Raw genomic sequence first — 15,688 nt, forward strand, 5'->3', positions numbered from 1 at the left:
CTGTCAGTAAATACATAACTTTGTAATTTATAATCATTTTGGTAAATGAAATCCAGATTGATCACAGTTTGAGACAGTGGTTGGAGGGGTGGGGGACTTTGCACGCCCACTCAGCTGTGCTCCGGACTCAGAAGCACCCCCTATGTGAAAACATTCCGGATGTCTGTACAGCTCAGCCTCATCTTACTCTCGGTTTTAGTGACAAGCTGCTTCCTCCTACAACACAGTCTGACTGAATCAAAAGATGGTTAGTGTCTCCACAAGCGCTCAGATACCGCGTTTACACCGAGGTTATACTCCCAAAAAGTAGGCGCTCCGTCGCTAGCTAGAACCAGCCGGCGATGATCGATTATTTCCAGAGATGTAGCCGGGGCTGCTGCACACCTCCGTTACTTGGAAACCGTCAGAAATTTTCTGCGGAAAGTCTTTCTCTTCGGATGGAACACGTTTAGAGACAAAGCGGCTGCCACGGGGCTGTTTTCTCCGGTTGTTTTGGTAAGTTAGACTGAAGATACTGAAGACTTTATTTTACTTTGAAGTTTCAGAAGTGGTCTCTGATTAGTTTTGTTAAGACTGTTGTTTGGGACTAAACACGAGTTTCCATCCTTAGAGCCCTCGTAAATGCGTTTTATTTACAGGAATTATAGCTACTCATGTTTAAAAAAAAAAAAAAGTAGCCTACAGTAGTAGTAGTTATACATTACTAACACATTACAGTAGACTAATGTGTTTTACATATAGGCTTTTGTCTATCAAATATTATACAACTGTTTATAATTATATATTCGGTATGACAAACCAACATGCCATATACAAAATGGGTTTCTAAACCACCATATATTTATATACAAGAAAATAGTATGTCAATAAAATGTCTGCAATCTACTGTATATGAAAATGACAAAAAACATGTCTAATACTAGTTATATAACCAATGCAGTAAATGTACTCTTGCACTGTACCTTAGTACAGTTTGTTGTATTTCCATTTTATGCTACTATATCATAGGCCTACTTGTACTACATTTCAGAGTGGAATAATGCTGTTGACATGGTAAAGCATCAGTAATAATGATCCAATAACACAATATGTAGAGGGACCATTCTGCTGCATAAAGAGAACTTAGTAGCCTACATTTAGCTGATAATAAAATAACAAGGGGATTTCACCAGTGTGGGATCAATAAAGTCTATCTTATCTTATCTAAAACATCTGTACAATGACTATAGTAACTTTTTAATGCAGGTTGTTTTTTCATAAGGAATTTTTTTTTTATTTTGTGGTATTGCTACATGAAGTACAGGATCTGGATACTTCACTGCCACCGCTACATGTAGTTGTTATAGTCCCCCCATATAATAAAGGAGTCTACGATTGAATTGCCTTTTTGATTTTGTAAAAACAAATTCTGTTCCCAGATAGAGCAGGCCCAACATTCAGTATCTGCAGTGTCAAATGTGATCTTTTCAAAAGAACAGGTTGAACACGGCTGGTTTCTGTGACTAACTCACAAAGTGAAATGAGATAGATCACATGTCACATGGCAGGTACCTGTGTGTTATTGTGTTTTTTGTTCTGCCTGTCAGTGATAATGGAGGAAGCCAGGCTCTGAGTGACACAATGTCTTGGGGGGAGTTCATCGAGCTCCGTGACCTGAGGCCAGACCAAGAGCAGATAGAGCTGACGCACGGCACACGTTCGCCCTGCTCACCTCCACGCCTGGAGAGAGCCAATGCCCTGAGGATCAGCCCGGGGAAGGTCCCAGACCTGCTGAGCCGGGTGGGCATCATCAGAGTCCTGAGCAGCACTCAGGACCCCCAGCTCACTGAGGAGAAGGGAGAGGGACACAACTTCCAGCCCTGCAGCCACGCTCAGCCCACGTGGTGTGACCTGTGTGGAGACTTCATCTGGGGCCTGTATAAGCAGAGCCTGCGGTGTGCCAGTGAGTAGGCTGTTTGTGTGCCTGGGTGTGTGCATGTGTGATGATCAGAAATGAGAGCAAGACTGAGAGTAGGAGGAACTTTGGTTAAACAGAGAAAGATGTAGCCACTAATGGTGCAAGCCAAATATAACCCTGTACTCAGCCTGTTACCACATAAAAATAATAACTTTGTCTGCTTGGTTCGCCATGCCATAAATGTTCTCCATGTTATTAATTGTTTAAGTGATTTTGGTGGTGTGGTTATTATCCAGGCTGCGTTGGCTACAGACCTTAATGCTCTTCTTGCTCAAGACTCATCTTTGAGTTACAATAGTCTTGAACTTCCTTTTCATCAACTGAAACCCACTGAAATGTAGCTGCGGTTTGTGAAAGTAATTTAGTGTGCAGAAATAAAACGCTTCTTAACAGTAATATGAATATAAAACCACAATCAAATCACATAAAACATTGACACAAACACAGAAGTTACACTGATGGTGGATATATTTATATACCTGTAAAATATTACCTATAATTTTCACATATGACACCTGATAGTTTGTCATTGTGTATCTTAGTTCTGTTCTGTTTTATTTCACAGCTGCACTCAACAGATGCAGTGTTGTTAATTCTGTATCTTAAGACAAGTGTTTGCTATGTATTAAAATTATACACTCAGTAGCTACTTAATTAGGTATACCTGTACAATCTAATGTGATGCAATACTGTTATACCATAAAGTCTACTTGTGTGATGTCTATAATAATCAGTTCCGGGTGACAATGTCAGAAATGTGTAATTTAAATTAGACATTATTATTATTATTATTATTATTATTATGAATTAAGGTCATAGTATATAAAGGTGGTGTTATACTGAGTTTCTATTTTTGTGCCCTCATGTATGTAAATGGAAAGAACAAAAAATAGAAACACTTCTCAATATAATGTTGCAACACCACCTTCAACTATGACCTCAATAATAAACACATTTTCAACGTCAACAAAAATGCAAGGGAAGCCAACTTAGAGTTAACTGCAGTGACCAGTAATGGCCAGAGGAGGACCTCAGCCAGTGAGAATTGCACTCATACAATAACTACAATATCACATCGCACATTTGACGGTGTCATATGTAGATTATGCGTTTGGCAGTGTTTGTCTAAACTCCTTGTCTAAACTGACTTTCTGCACTTTCAGATTGTAGATTCACATGTCACTACCGCTGTCGTGCTCTGATCCGGTTGGACTGCAGCTGGGACAGAGGCGCCGTGGCTGACCACACATATGTTGTGGAGCACACCATAGAAACAGACACAAATGTGGTAAGGACCTTTGTATTTGGCAGTATGACAGGCTTAGTATTATTCTATTTCTTCAATCAAATGTAGTCTTGCTCACAATCAAAACGGTAGTAGGCACTGTTTATTTGCCTTTTACAGCATCTCTACATCAAGAAGTTATTGCCATATTGTGCCACCGTGGTTACAATAAAAAAATGAGACATTGAGTGAGGAAACTGGTAGCTTCCACAAACTCTGTTTTGCACGTTACATTATGTGCTACCTGATAATTCTGCTGGAATGCTTTAGGCCACAAAATGGAACTGTATATGGGCCAAAAATGGGAACCATTGTACATGGCAATAAAGATACAGTGCTAATCCACTTCCACTAGCTAGGGAAGTGTGTTATTGTCGAGAAAAACGAAATGTTACAGGTAACACCCTTTACAAGATGTGGTTTTGTTTATTTAATTACTACAGTGGACAATCTGTTTGCAGAGTCCTTGAGCATGCTGTTACCTCCATTGTTTTATACATTTAAAAAAAAAAAAACAACAACTCAAAAACAATGTTAAATCATAAAAATCACATGACATTTTTTAATATGATTTATCATAAAATGTGTTCATTTTAGTTTTAGAGTTTTATATTTTAGCAGTGTCTTTGCTAGTTTCCATAGGGCCATAACAAGTGGTAAAAAAAAGGTGTAACTCTATCCAGATAAACAGACAGATAAAGTCAAGTCCAGTCCACCAAACGTCTAAAATCTTACTAGAAGAAGACTCCTCACTGTGCTTTTCTGCTCTACAGTGTTATTTATAAAGAGGGGAGTCAAGGCTACGAGCCAATCGTTGTTCAAGGCAGCGGAGTTTGGTCTCTTGGTAACGGGTTTTATCAAACACCGGTTGCTTATCAAAAGATGACTGGAATGTAAAAACTTGAGATAGCTGTTCAGCAGAGTATGAACAGTATGGAGACATGGCTAGATTTTGTTTTGGTGCTTGGGCTTTTGTGTGCATAGGCCTTTTACATAACAAACACTTTTGACTTGACATCGTAGGGAAAGCACATGTGGTACTAATATACCGTTGATGATGGCTCTCTGTTATAGTGGAGTCTGCCAGTAAGCAGTGCCAGTGAGTCAGCATGCAAATTACCAGAGCCGTAATTAATGTTATTAATAACACCTGTGTATTCCAAAATATCTGCAATGACCTATTACAAAAAAGTAGGACATACTAACCACATACAATGAACAAAACAAAACATGGGAGACCAGATCATATCTTATCAATTTCACTTTTGGAAGGTTTACACAACTGAAATGTTTCACCTTGCAGAGTTTACAGCAAGAATGTAAAGAACAGTTGTAGAATTTCTGGGTGTAGCAGCCCTCACACATGTGAACTCGTCACTTCACGCTAGGAGGCACAACAAGTATTTCCTGCCAATACACATGAACTAATACTTGTGCTAATAGCCAAAATGATATTCTCCTTAGCATGTGAGAAAAACATTGAGGATATTTTACAAATGTCTTCACCAGTTGGACACGTGCCCATTGGTTATGTTCTCAGTGTTATTACTTAGCCTGGCATCAGTCTGGAACCTCTCAGGGCATTATCAACTGGTGCATACCAAAATGCCTCTGGATGCAATTGAATAGACCTACAAGCAATGAGAGCAACGGAACAACGCAGCTCTCAGTGACACATATGCATGTTGGCGTGGTGTTTGGTCTATTTTGAAGCAGGAAAAAAAATGCCTGTGGGCTCACAAACTTTCTCAGGTTACAGCTAAACAGTAGGGTTGGAACCAAATATTTGACTATTTGAATATTTGTTCGTTGGGTAGGTAGTCGATTTTCAATTTTGGGATTTGAATATTCAGGGTTTTTGGCAATATAACAGAATCCTAAATGAATGTCTTTAATTAAACAGAAAGACACACTGTTTCTATGTTGGCTGAGTGGGAATCTGCTGTCTTTCTCTCCTTTGGTGCAGGGCTACTGAGCCTTTCATCTCAGCTTTAGATGCTGTTTATTTTCTTGCAGAAATTAAAGACAATTTTGTCAACATACCTGATTATAGTTTTTTTGTAGCCAGATTCTCACTACAAAAGCTATAAACTTGTTGCTGAGTATTCATCTTTATTACATTATACTAACAGTTTGCCTGATGGTTTAAAGAGTTTACATTGCAGCATATGCATACTGAAAATTAGCGATGAAACTTATTTTCATCTAGTACTGATCTAATACCAGAGATCTCTTTTTCCAAAATTTTAAATCTGTATCTCACTTCTTTTTTATTTACCATGAGGGTTGCTGTGGCACAAACAACTGATGGAGTTCACCATGTCTGCATGAATATAACTGATTACGGAAACATAAGATCTTATGACACTGACAAACAAACTGTATTTATTGTGGATCAATACTCAGTTTCTGCCACCGATACCAATCTGCCATGTTGGATTGGTGCATCCCTGTTATTTTATTTATCAATTCCTCTCCAGAGCATTTTCTCAATTATTTTATGAAATAAAATGTTTGATAAATTGTTTTCTCTGTAAAATGTCAGAAAAGTCTGAGAAAATTGCTTTTTCCCCTACCATCTGTCCAAAACATTGTATTTTTAATGAATAAACAATGGACATAATTGGTTTTCAGGCACCTCAGTATCAGCACGTGCCAAGGTGCCAAGTCACATATATCTGAGCTTTCAGAAAAAAACAGTTTCCCAGTCGTCTACAACTTTTACAGATACGACTTGAAGGGGGCATAATGAAAGACCCTATTGAGTAGCATTATAGGAAATGTAGGATCCAGTGTTTTGAGAGCTACTAGGCATTAAAAGTTAGGATATTGCAGCCTCTGCTGCTTTGAGTTTTTCTTTCAGTCCCCTGAATCATAGAAGTCTAATAATCAATGGAGTAGGCTAATCCTTATTTTCTTTAATGATCTATTGGATTCATTGACTTTATGTCGCATTTAGGGGGCCTGGGGTATCTCCCAGTGACTGTAAAATCTCCCTTTTACCCTGATTGGTTTCTGGCATGGGTTTCACCCATAGACTGTAAATTAACAGTCTATGGTTTCACCACGCTCAAGCTTTTCAAACTAGATAAGGAAAAATGTTACTTGACAGTCTAAGTTTTAGAATGTATGTTTGGTGCCTATAAGTTCAACAAATCTTTACAGCTCATAAATTGAGAAAGAATGAGACCCACATGTTGTCTCTGGCTGTCCTGTGTGTGGTGACCAAACTGACCTATCATCACATGACATATTCAGCGGGGAAAGAAGCAGCGGCGGCAGCAGCATCCGTGGGAGTAGGAGCCAGGCAGAGAGAGGGGTGGAGGGTGGAGGGTGGGGGGTGGGGATTACGTCTGGTATTTCCACTTGCCGTCCAATCGCGAGCGGCTGCGTTGGTTTTGTGTATTTTCCAAACTCAACTCAACGGACCTGGGTGGGGCCTCGGCGGGGGGAAGGAAGCGAGGCAGTAAGGGCGGGGGTCTGAATACATCCTGTTTCACAAGGAGAGTTTGCACACAGTAGAAACGTGGCCCGGTTGAAGTTAGAGGAAAAAAAAAAGTCAGTGGTATTTTGTCCGTTAGTTTGTTGTATCAAGGCGCTACAGAGATATTTTTGGCAGGTTTTATATATTGAGCTAACTGAAAGTGCTTTCTTAGTTAACGTTATTTGTGCGTTTAGTCGTCGTATCTTAAGTTCAGTTTGTTGGTTCTAGTGTTAGAGGGTTTTACCGGGTAGTCAGCATGACAAACGTGGCTAGCAGTTCGGACAAAACTCCCTCCTTCGAGAAGACCTGGGGCAGCTCCACCAGCAGCGGCTACTGCAGCGAGGAGGAAGCCGACTCCGAGTTTGAGCAGTACTTCACCGCCCGGACATCTTTCTTTCCCCAAACCCGGAAAGCTAACGTTAATGCTAACGTAAAACAGGTGAGACGTAGATAAAGTATACAAAAATAAACGTTAGGCATAATTAAAAAGCCCTGTCCTCAATGTAAAAAGGGGAAGTGAGACCAGAGAGATGGGTGATGGGTAGTTCATAACTAACGTTGCTCTCGCGTTACTTGGTATTTCTGCTCTCCTTGGCAATTTTAGTTTTTGTTCAATTTGAGAACTTTATCCATACTTTTAGGGAGTCAAATGCCAGGGTGTGTTGCTCAGCAGCACCCCTGGTCTGGAGCTGCTGTGTGTTTTGCTCGAGGGCACCCCAGCAGTGAAGATGCATGCCAAGTGAGCTTGCAGGCTAGGATGGAGTTCTGGTTCCTCCCAGTTTTGAGTAAACAGGCTTGAGACTTGAGTTGTGGAAACCTATAATAAAAAACATGTCGGAAGTGGCAAAAATAAGTTTGTGGTTTTGGTGTGGAAACACAATCCATCAGGGGATCTTTTTTATTTTATTTTAACAAGCACAGGCAGACCCAGAGCTGAACTCATGAGAACAACCCAAATGTCATGTTTAGTGACGCACACCCGCTTCTCAGGTTTCCAACCTAACACCCACCATTCATTGACTATTCAGGTTTTTCATACTCATTTCTCAATCACAGATGACTAATGTACTGTTTTGGAGAGATTCATTTTCTGTTGTCACCCACACCCACTGGGATAGCAGCTTCCTCTACTGGGAAACAGAGGCAGTTTACTTTAAAACTCAGTGACATACACCATTTTCTGTCTTTTTTGCGCAGAAGCCATTTTTTATATGACACACCTTTTCTGGGCATTTAGAGACAACTTGGCCCTCATATTGATTTATTGACTTGTTAACAGCAGCATATTAACTCTACAGTCTTTCAATCTGCCTATGGATTGCTACAATTGATTTTGTACTGCTTGACATTGATGTATAAGCTACACAGACCCTTTTTAAAAGCTTGCAACTTTGCCTAGTTTATTTTTCATTTGATAATCTGGGTTCATGCAAATAGATGGAGGCAGGGTGGAGTAAATTTTTTTGTAAAAAAATAAAATTGTACGTGTATTCAGAAATACTTGTTTGCAATAATGGAGACATCTGCATATGTATCATTTCAGAACCCATAGATGCTGGATATTGATATCCTATCCTGGATAGATATCTTACCTTTTACTCCTCAGGAACCCCCCTGCTACCTATGAACCTCGAGAAATTAGCTGGAGTACAGTATGGAAAATAAATTTGTGCGGCCTCACAGTTCTGTTGAATTTTCTTTCTATACAGGGAAAAACCAATTGGTCACTAGTACACTCGGGAAAAGCCCTAATTGAGCTAACGGCTATGCAGATAGTAACGGCCAAATGTGCATGACTGAAACATGACTGGGATTGTGTGGTTGATGAGGCAGCTGACTTCACAGGATGTGCCTGTAAAACAAGGGAGGGCATTGTCTCTCCCACTTGTGAGAGCCGGGGAGGGGAGGCTATTTTTACATTAATACCAAGTTGAGGAATGCAGTGCAGAACCGTTGCTCGCAGTCACTGCAAACAGCTGCAAGTTGCACATACCCCTCCTTCCTCTAGTCCTCCTAGACAGAGGATTTGAACAGGATTGGGCAGAGCTGACATCATCGTTTTTGCCTTTGCTACGTTGTCAGGAAGTTGAGTCTGATGCAACTGGTGCCTAACAGAAAATCAATTGACAACATTATATTACTATTATAACGACATCTTTACTAAAGGGTGGTTATTTTAATCATATTCTAAACAACATTAAGCAATATTTTTTGGAAGAAGAACTTTTAAATCCAAATTGGATAACACCATAGTTGCTTTTACATAATAACTTCACACCTTCTTCCAATTTAGTGTTAAAATGTATTGCAGGCTTCATGCAACAAAAAACACCCTTTCTCAATTCGTGAAAAACATTTTGAGACGTACAATGTTTTCATACGACATCAGCATGTTGTAATTAGATTTTTCCCATGTAAAAGTCTTATCCTTACTCAAGAGGGTCATCAACACTTTGTCATTTTTTTTTAGGATTGGTACAAAAGTATGTTATCCATAATTTCTGTAATAACTACAGAACATGACATGTTAAAGTACATAATGTCACAACTTGCAGCTGTATTCAGTGTCCATTCTTGTACTTGTGTGTTGTGCCTGTGTTCCTGTTGTGGTTTGGAGGTGAACACTGACACCTGGTGGTTTAACACTGGAACTCCTCACTGTCCTCTCCAGGATGAACACACTGAATGGGGAAAGCAGGAGTTGAACACTGCAGATTATCAGCAGAAGGTGAAGGAATACAACGCTCAAATCAACAGCAATCTGTTCATGAACATGGTGAGTAGTGTGTTGACTCACTACAAAAACATGCATTATTAATGTTACAGTGTTTTTCCTTCAGTGTAACATTTTAATTATTCTCAACAGAACAAGGATGGTTCCTACACTGGCTTCATAAAGGTACAGTTCAAGTTGGTGCGACCTGTGTCAGTTCCACCTCCTAAGAAAGGAGGTCATGATGCTAGAGGGAGGAAGGCTAGCGGAGTGAAGCGTCGCACCTCTTTCTACCTGCCAAAGGATGCATCCAAGCACCTGCACATAAGCTCACGCACTTCTGCTCGTGAGGTCATTGAAGCTTTGTTGAAAAAGTTTACTGTGGTGGACAATCCTGGCAAGTTTGCTCTGTTTGAGCGCAGCGAGCGTCATGACCAAGGTATCACTCCTGTTTTATTATGTTTACACTTAACTCCTGCAGCCTTATGTACTTATTTGAAATAGGCACGCTGTACATTAATTTGAGTCTTTTTGTCTGCCTCTTTTCAGTTTATGTTCGCAAGGTATCTGATGATGAGCATCCCCTCCGTCTGCGTCTGTGTGCTGGGCCCAATGAGAAAGTTCTCAGCTTTGTTCTGAAAGAGAATGAAACTGGAGAAGTCAATGTGAGTGCAACATGAATATGAGAATAATGAATCCAAATCTTGTGGTTAGTTTATAGACTGTACATTCATTAATGCATTTTTCTCTCCTTACAGTGGCATGCCTTCACCATGCCGGAGTTGAAGAACTTCCTGCTCATTCTGAAGCGAGAAGAGGAGGAGCACGTCAAGCAGATAGTGCAGCGGTACGCTCTGGCCCGCACTAAGATGCGAGAGGCTCTGGCTGGCTCGACCCCAGGCTGATACGACTCTGCGCTCGGGGTTTAACGTGCACCTCTTGGCTGGACAATCGCCTGAAGATGACCAGTCATCGCTGCATCCAAAGATCCCAGATAATGCAACTCAAAACGCCTCTTGGGTGAACGAGAGAGTGAGACAGGGCGCAAGACAATGAGAGAGAGCTGGCGCGAATGTGCGTGTGAAATGATGCGAGAGATGAGAAGTGCCTTACACCTGGAGAGTCTGATGTGCCTGAGAGAATGAGTTGAGAGAAGTGAATACTGGCAGATGAGACAGTGGTCGTATCCAGTAATGTCTTTTGCTATTGGGTACCATCTGATTATCCTGTGTACCTCAGCTGTATCACTGTAACTGTGTCACTTTAACTTAAAAAAAAAAAAAATGTCAGTGATGGTTTTGGCATTATTAGGTATAATAAAAAATAAAATGTGGATTTTACATAATGTAGATGTAGTGCTGAAGTCTAGCCCTGTGTTGTAATTGAGCCTAAAAATCACATATCTAGAATTACATTCCTTTATAATTTTCCAGAATATAAAATTGGTAATGTGTCCAATCCTGACATTACTGCCAAGTTTAGACGATATATCATACTTCTTAACCTCCATATTAACATTTTTAATTTATACTGTTAGAAAGTTAAATACACATTTGTTGCTGAAGGTATTTGGATTTTCATTTGACCCAGGCTAAAAAATCTGCCATGTCTTCTCGACACCCCTGATGGGTGAAACTCTTTTTTTTTTTTTTTTTTTTTTTTTTTTTTAATACTGTCAGATTGTGAGTTTGACTGATGTATGGACATTTGTATGCATCTATGAATGTCAGAGAGAGCAGTGTCACTCTGGTTGACTGGAATCTTGAATGAATATTGGTATACATGTGTTTCACCGGAAGCTGTTCGTCATTCCTTATATCTTTGTTTTTTCTGTCCTTAAAAATAATTCTGTTTTTCAGTTCACTATCATTGTGTCCGTCTATGCACATATTTACATGTTGAAGCAACAATTCCTAACGTCGTGACAAATGTGCACTGCGTTCAGTAAAGAATTTCCCAGTTAAAATTTCCCAATCGTTTTTGTATTTCTTTAGATATACATGCATGTTAAAATATCATATAGGGCTCAAAGTATATTATTTAACATAGCATGCCCCTTAAACACTCAAAACAGTTAAAATGTTAGTCCTAAAGTTAAAAATATTTTTATCTGACCATTATTTAGATTAACATCCTTGAGATGGTTAGTTAAGTAGCTAGCTAGTAGTAAGTACATGTTCTGCTTTAACAATCTAGCTAGCTAGGTGCCTTTGTCAGATCAGCTGATCCCCACATTGAAGGACCAAAACAGCTAACGCTAGCTTCACGTAGCCTCTGGCAAAAGTTATGAAAGGACATGGCGATTTAATTATGTGTGATAAGGTAGGATATTCACCAGAAGCACGTTTAAAGTATCGTTTTTTTGGGCGGTGGAGGGTAGAGGTAATCACGTTTAGAAGATATTCATCATCTGCCTTGTCCAGAGAGATCATTTAGCTATTGTAGCTTGCTAACCTGCGTCAGTGGCAGGAGCTAACTGGCCAAATATGCAGGTAGCTAACGTTATCGTTAGCAACAGTTAGCTAGCTACCTATTATTAGCCACATTTACCTAATATCAATGTGTAGCTTTTACGAGACATACTGTGCATTAACTAGATATGCAACGACGGTTGTACGTTAATATGGCAATATAGCTGGCGTTAAGAATCCGATGGCTTGCGATTAGTGTTCGGTGACTTGGTTGTATAGCCCTGTGTGTTAGCTTCCTGTAAAGCTAAGGTAACAATATCGCGTTACAGACCGCCTCGACACTGTCCGATTTAGTGAGCCGATACTTTATACTTTCTAAAGCTTTCAGCTATGTTTTGGCAACAGTTCTTTTGTCAGCATGTTTAAATTCAGTTGCCTCTCTGAATCAAACTGACTAATTTATCATTTATCACATTGACAATATAGTTAACTGTGCATTAATCTAGTGTATTATATCCATTCATCAACAAAGTATTAGATCCGCCTAGTTATCAGTTACTTACTAAAATATGTTGCTTTACAGTTGACAGCAGAGTTAGCTACATACTATCGACATGACTGTAGAACTCAAATGTCAGAGATTGCTCATTTGCACAGATGTCTTACATTTTCTACTTGCACTTAAGACCTTGACCCTGAATAACCTCCTACTGAACCACTCTGTATATGTCTTGTTGTATATTGGTGTTTTTGTGTTTTGTGCATGAATCCTGGCTGCAAACCAATTCCTCTGTAAGGGACAATGAAGATACTTTAACTTAACATTTTGTAGTCACACAACTAGCTAAACACCACCAGGCAGAGAAAGTCAAGTCTGATTGGGAACGTGATCTTTTTTTGTGCACTTTTACTTTTCAGATCCTGGCTTTGATAAGGAATTGAGAGCTTATGGCCACCAACCAGATTGAAAGATTTAACTGAAGACTATGTCTTATCTCTGAGAATGGGTGGGAGTGGATCCAAAGCCAAAAGTGTCTGGCCTTTCTCAGGCAGTGGAGCTGCTGGAGGGGAATCCGCCAGTGATGGGAACGATCAGTCCGTGGCCCGTCTCAAAGGTTCCAGAAATGCAACACCGTTTGTTTTTACCAGGAGAAGGTAAATTATATATATATATATATATATATATATATATATATATATATATATATATATATATATATATATGGTAACTGTCTGGTTCAGCCAAATAACATATTTTCTTACATATTCTTAGTGAGGGTATTATTTTTTTAATGAGGTTTTGAGATATCAATATCTAGGAATTAGAATGGAGGTGAACGACTATATAATGATGGCATTTTACATGTCTATCATATAGCTGCATGTAAAGAGATGACACAAAACGGGGGGGGAGAGGGATGTGGAATGACATGCAACAAAGTTCCCAGGGTGGATGAAACCTTGGACATTGGGTTTCATGGTCATCTCCCTAACCCCTAGGCCACAAGGGTGCCCCAAACTAAAATTGTCCACAGTGAAATATGTATATTATACTACTGCAGATCAGTTCAATTCAATAACTTTATTCATCACAGCGGGGTAATTAAAGTGTAGATAGCAAAGCTTAAAAAAGCTTAATAAAAAACATCAAAATAACACAATAAATGGTTTAAATACTAAAAAGTATAAAAGTTAAAAGGGTGTAGTAACAGCTAAAAGTGCAATGTGTTAAGCCAAACTTGTACAGTCTGCGAGGGTCCGCTAGGGTCCATGTGACATACATGTCATCAGAAGGTGTACGCGTAAGCTCTGTGTAGACGTCCGAATACCGCCAATTTGTTCACCACCATTTGTTTGCATGGCCACGACTACACAACAGCATAGCAATCTACTGCGCATGTGTGGAAAAAATCCTCCAAGCGGACTCCAAAAAAAATGAGTATAATCAGAACTTGTATGCGTCTGTAGTGTCCGCAGCTGTCCATGTACATGTAAACTGACCATATAACATTCATTTAACTCTGACCTGATGCAAGTCTCCTCTTCTGACGTAGTTTTAGACAGATGTTTACTTTCTGTGTTGGCAGTTCTTTGTACTATGACGAGGACGGTGACCTTGCCCATGAATTCTATGAAGAGACGGTTGTGACAAAAAATGGCAGAAAAAAGTCCAAGTTGAAGAGGATCCAGAAAAATCTGATTCCACAGGTGAGCTAGGGCCACATTTACGCAATGGTGATCTGGTTGAAGGATGTTTTGATCGATTTGTCACTTTGAATTTTTATGCTTTTTCTTGTTTTGTTTTTTTGTTTTTTTTAGGGAGTTGTGAAGCTTGACCACCCTTGTATACATGTAGATTTCCCCATCGTCCTCTGTGAGGTGTGAAAAGTTGCACAGGACTGATCTACTGTGAAGTGCAGCCACAGGTACTCTTTTCCGAAGCCAAGACTGGAGCGAAAAAGGAAAATTCAAACTGTCACATTAAACTGATATATTGAATAAAATGTTATACATTTGAATTCAACTATGGTCAGAGGGTGCCCTGTTAACAAAAATCTGTATTTTGATATTCACAAAAGTAGTGTTTGTACAGGTTGTGTGTCCACTACCCAGCTGATATGTTAGCAGTCGTAGGGAATACATCAAATGAAGTTGTATTTCTCTGTGATTTTTTTTGCAGGGAAAAACATATTTGATGTGAAAAGGCTTTAAAGGTTTTGCCTTCTGTGAAATGTAGAGTGAAACTGTATGTGTCTTTGTATATGTACGTGCGTGCACTTAGGTTTGATTGAGTGGATGTGTGTAAGAGAGGGACTGAAGATGTAGTTACAAGGTAGAATAATGAAGGATTGTGAAATTATTGTATATATGGTCATGTTCTGTATTGTCACGTCTGAGTCCATCTCAGTTTCCGGAGCTCAGACCTGCACTAGTGAACATAATGTACTGTAAATAATATCAGATTTATTAGTTGGAAATACTTGAATAAATGGTTTACTGAGCTGAATATATTGAATCAAGATTTCTTTCTATTATGTTGGTTATGTCCTCTGATTAACATTGAGTTATGTCCAATCACACATCATAACATTTGACTACTTCTTCCATACATGCCTTTCTTTGGATGTAAAGTGATGAAAAGGTTCTTATTTAAAGGAATATTGCCACATCTTAGGAAATAAGCTTATTTGCTTTTTAGCTGAGAGATAGATGAGAAGATCTTTCCTCTAATTCTTGGCGAAAAAGTGAATAAATGTGTTTCCCAGAACGTTGATCTAATACTAACCTCGTGGTCCACTTTGTTTGCTTTTTCAGGAGCTTTCAACCACTTCTTACTTTTTCAGCAGCAGGAGTTTGCTTAGTTGTCATGGACAAGAATAAACCTGTTTACCAAAATCGGCAGTTATCCAGAAAGAACTGCAGTTTTAGAATCAACACTTAGTGTGTACTCTGTGCAATACTTTTAGTTTGCTGGAAGTGAATGGACGAGTTGAGATTGCATATAATCAAGTGGTCACTTTTTAAAAATGTAGTCAGCAATTCTTCCATGACCGCTGTTTATAACCCTGATATCGCCGGTCATAATTTATTTTTTGCGTTTCCTTATTGCCTTCTTGAATTTCGGTCGGCCTTGCTGAGCTGTAGGTCTTCTGCGTGCAACTAAAACCAGATTTTTATTTATTATTCCATACTTATGTAATTAATTTACACTTTATAACATGAAGGTATGTCACCTCTAGATAGCAGCAGAAATCTATACCTGTACTAATTTAGATTAGTTCATGTGTGATTGTGTTTGTTGTGTCATATACTGTATGTTAACTCTCTTACCTCTAAT

The 15,688-nt window shown here is 39.3% G+C and overlaps 2 protein-coding genes across 4 annotated transcripts; both read left to right on the plus strand.

Moving 5' to 3' along the window:
* The first annotated feature begins 135 nt into the window (after positions 1-135).
* LOC114553670 (ras association domain-containing protein 1) lies at positions 136-11,408 on the plus strand. Of its 3 annotated transcripts, none has more exons than XM_028575007.1 (7): positions 136-495; positions 1,587-1,942; positions 3,121-3,245; positions 9,398-9,502; positions 9,593-9,878; positions 9,989-10,104; positions 10,198-11,408. In XM_028575007.1, exons 2-7 carry the CDS (start codon positions 1,621-1,623, stop codon positions 10,342-10,344), a joined length of 1,101 nt encoding a protein of 366 aa, XP_028430808.1. In that variant the 5' UTR covers positions 136-495; positions 1,587-1,620; the 3' UTR covers positions 10,345-11,408. The 3 variants fall into 3 exon arrangements, with proteins under 3 accessions (XP_028430808.1, XP_028430809.1, XP_028430810.1); XM_028575008.1 differs by having other exon boundaries at positions 143-247; XM_028575009.1 differs by lacking the exons at positions 136-495; positions 1,587-1,942; positions 3,121-3,245 and adding an exon at positions 6,692-7,165.
* Positions 11,409-11,502: 94 nt separating this feature from the next.
* On the plus strand, positions 11,503-14,857 carry tusc2a (tumor suppressor 2, mitochondrial calcium regulator a). Its single transcript, XM_028575010.1, has 3 exons — positions 11,503-13,005; positions 13,938-14,058; positions 14,170-14,857. The coding sequence occupies exons 1-3, from the start codon at positions 12,854-12,856 to the stop codon at positions 14,233-14,235; spliced, it is 339 nt and encodes a 112-aa protein (XP_028430811.1). The 5' UTR covers positions 11,503-12,853; the 3' UTR covers positions 14,236-14,857.
* The last annotated feature ends 831 nt before the right edge of the window (positions 14,858-15,688 follow it).

Source organism: Perca flavescens, chromosome 4, assembly GCF_004354835.1.
Source record: "Perca flavescens isolate YP-PL-M2 chromosome 4, PFLA_1.0, whole genome shotgun sequence".
NCBI classification, from domain to species: domain Eukaryota; kingdom Metazoa; phylum Chordata; class Actinopteri; order Perciformes; family Percidae; genus Perca; species Perca flavescens.

Coding starts and splice junctions, on each gene's coding strand:
- LOC114553670 (XM_028575007.1), top strand. CDS start 1,621: ATGTCTTGGGGGGAGTTCATCGAGCTCCGTGACCTGAGGCCAGACCAA. Junction 1,943..3,120: donor GCAGAGCCTGCGGTGTGCCA/GTGAGTAGGCTG, acceptor CTGCACTTTCAG/ATTGTAGATTCACATGTCAC. Junction 10,105..10,197: donor ATGAAACTGGAGAAGTCAAT/GTGAGTGCAACA, acceptor CTCTCCTTACAG/TGGCATGCCTTCACCATGCC.
- tusc2a (XM_028575010.1), top strand. CDS start 12,854: ATGGGTGGGAGTGGATCCAAAGCCAAAAGTGTCTGGCCTTTCTCAGGC. Junction 13,006..13,937: donor TTTGTTTTTACCAGGAGAAG/GTAAATTATATA, acceptor CTGTGTTGGCAG/TTCTTTGTACTATGACGAGG. Junction 14,059..14,169: donor AGAAAAATCTGATTCCACAG/GTGAGCTAGGGC, acceptor TGTTTTTTTTAG/GGAGTTGTGAAGCTTGACCA.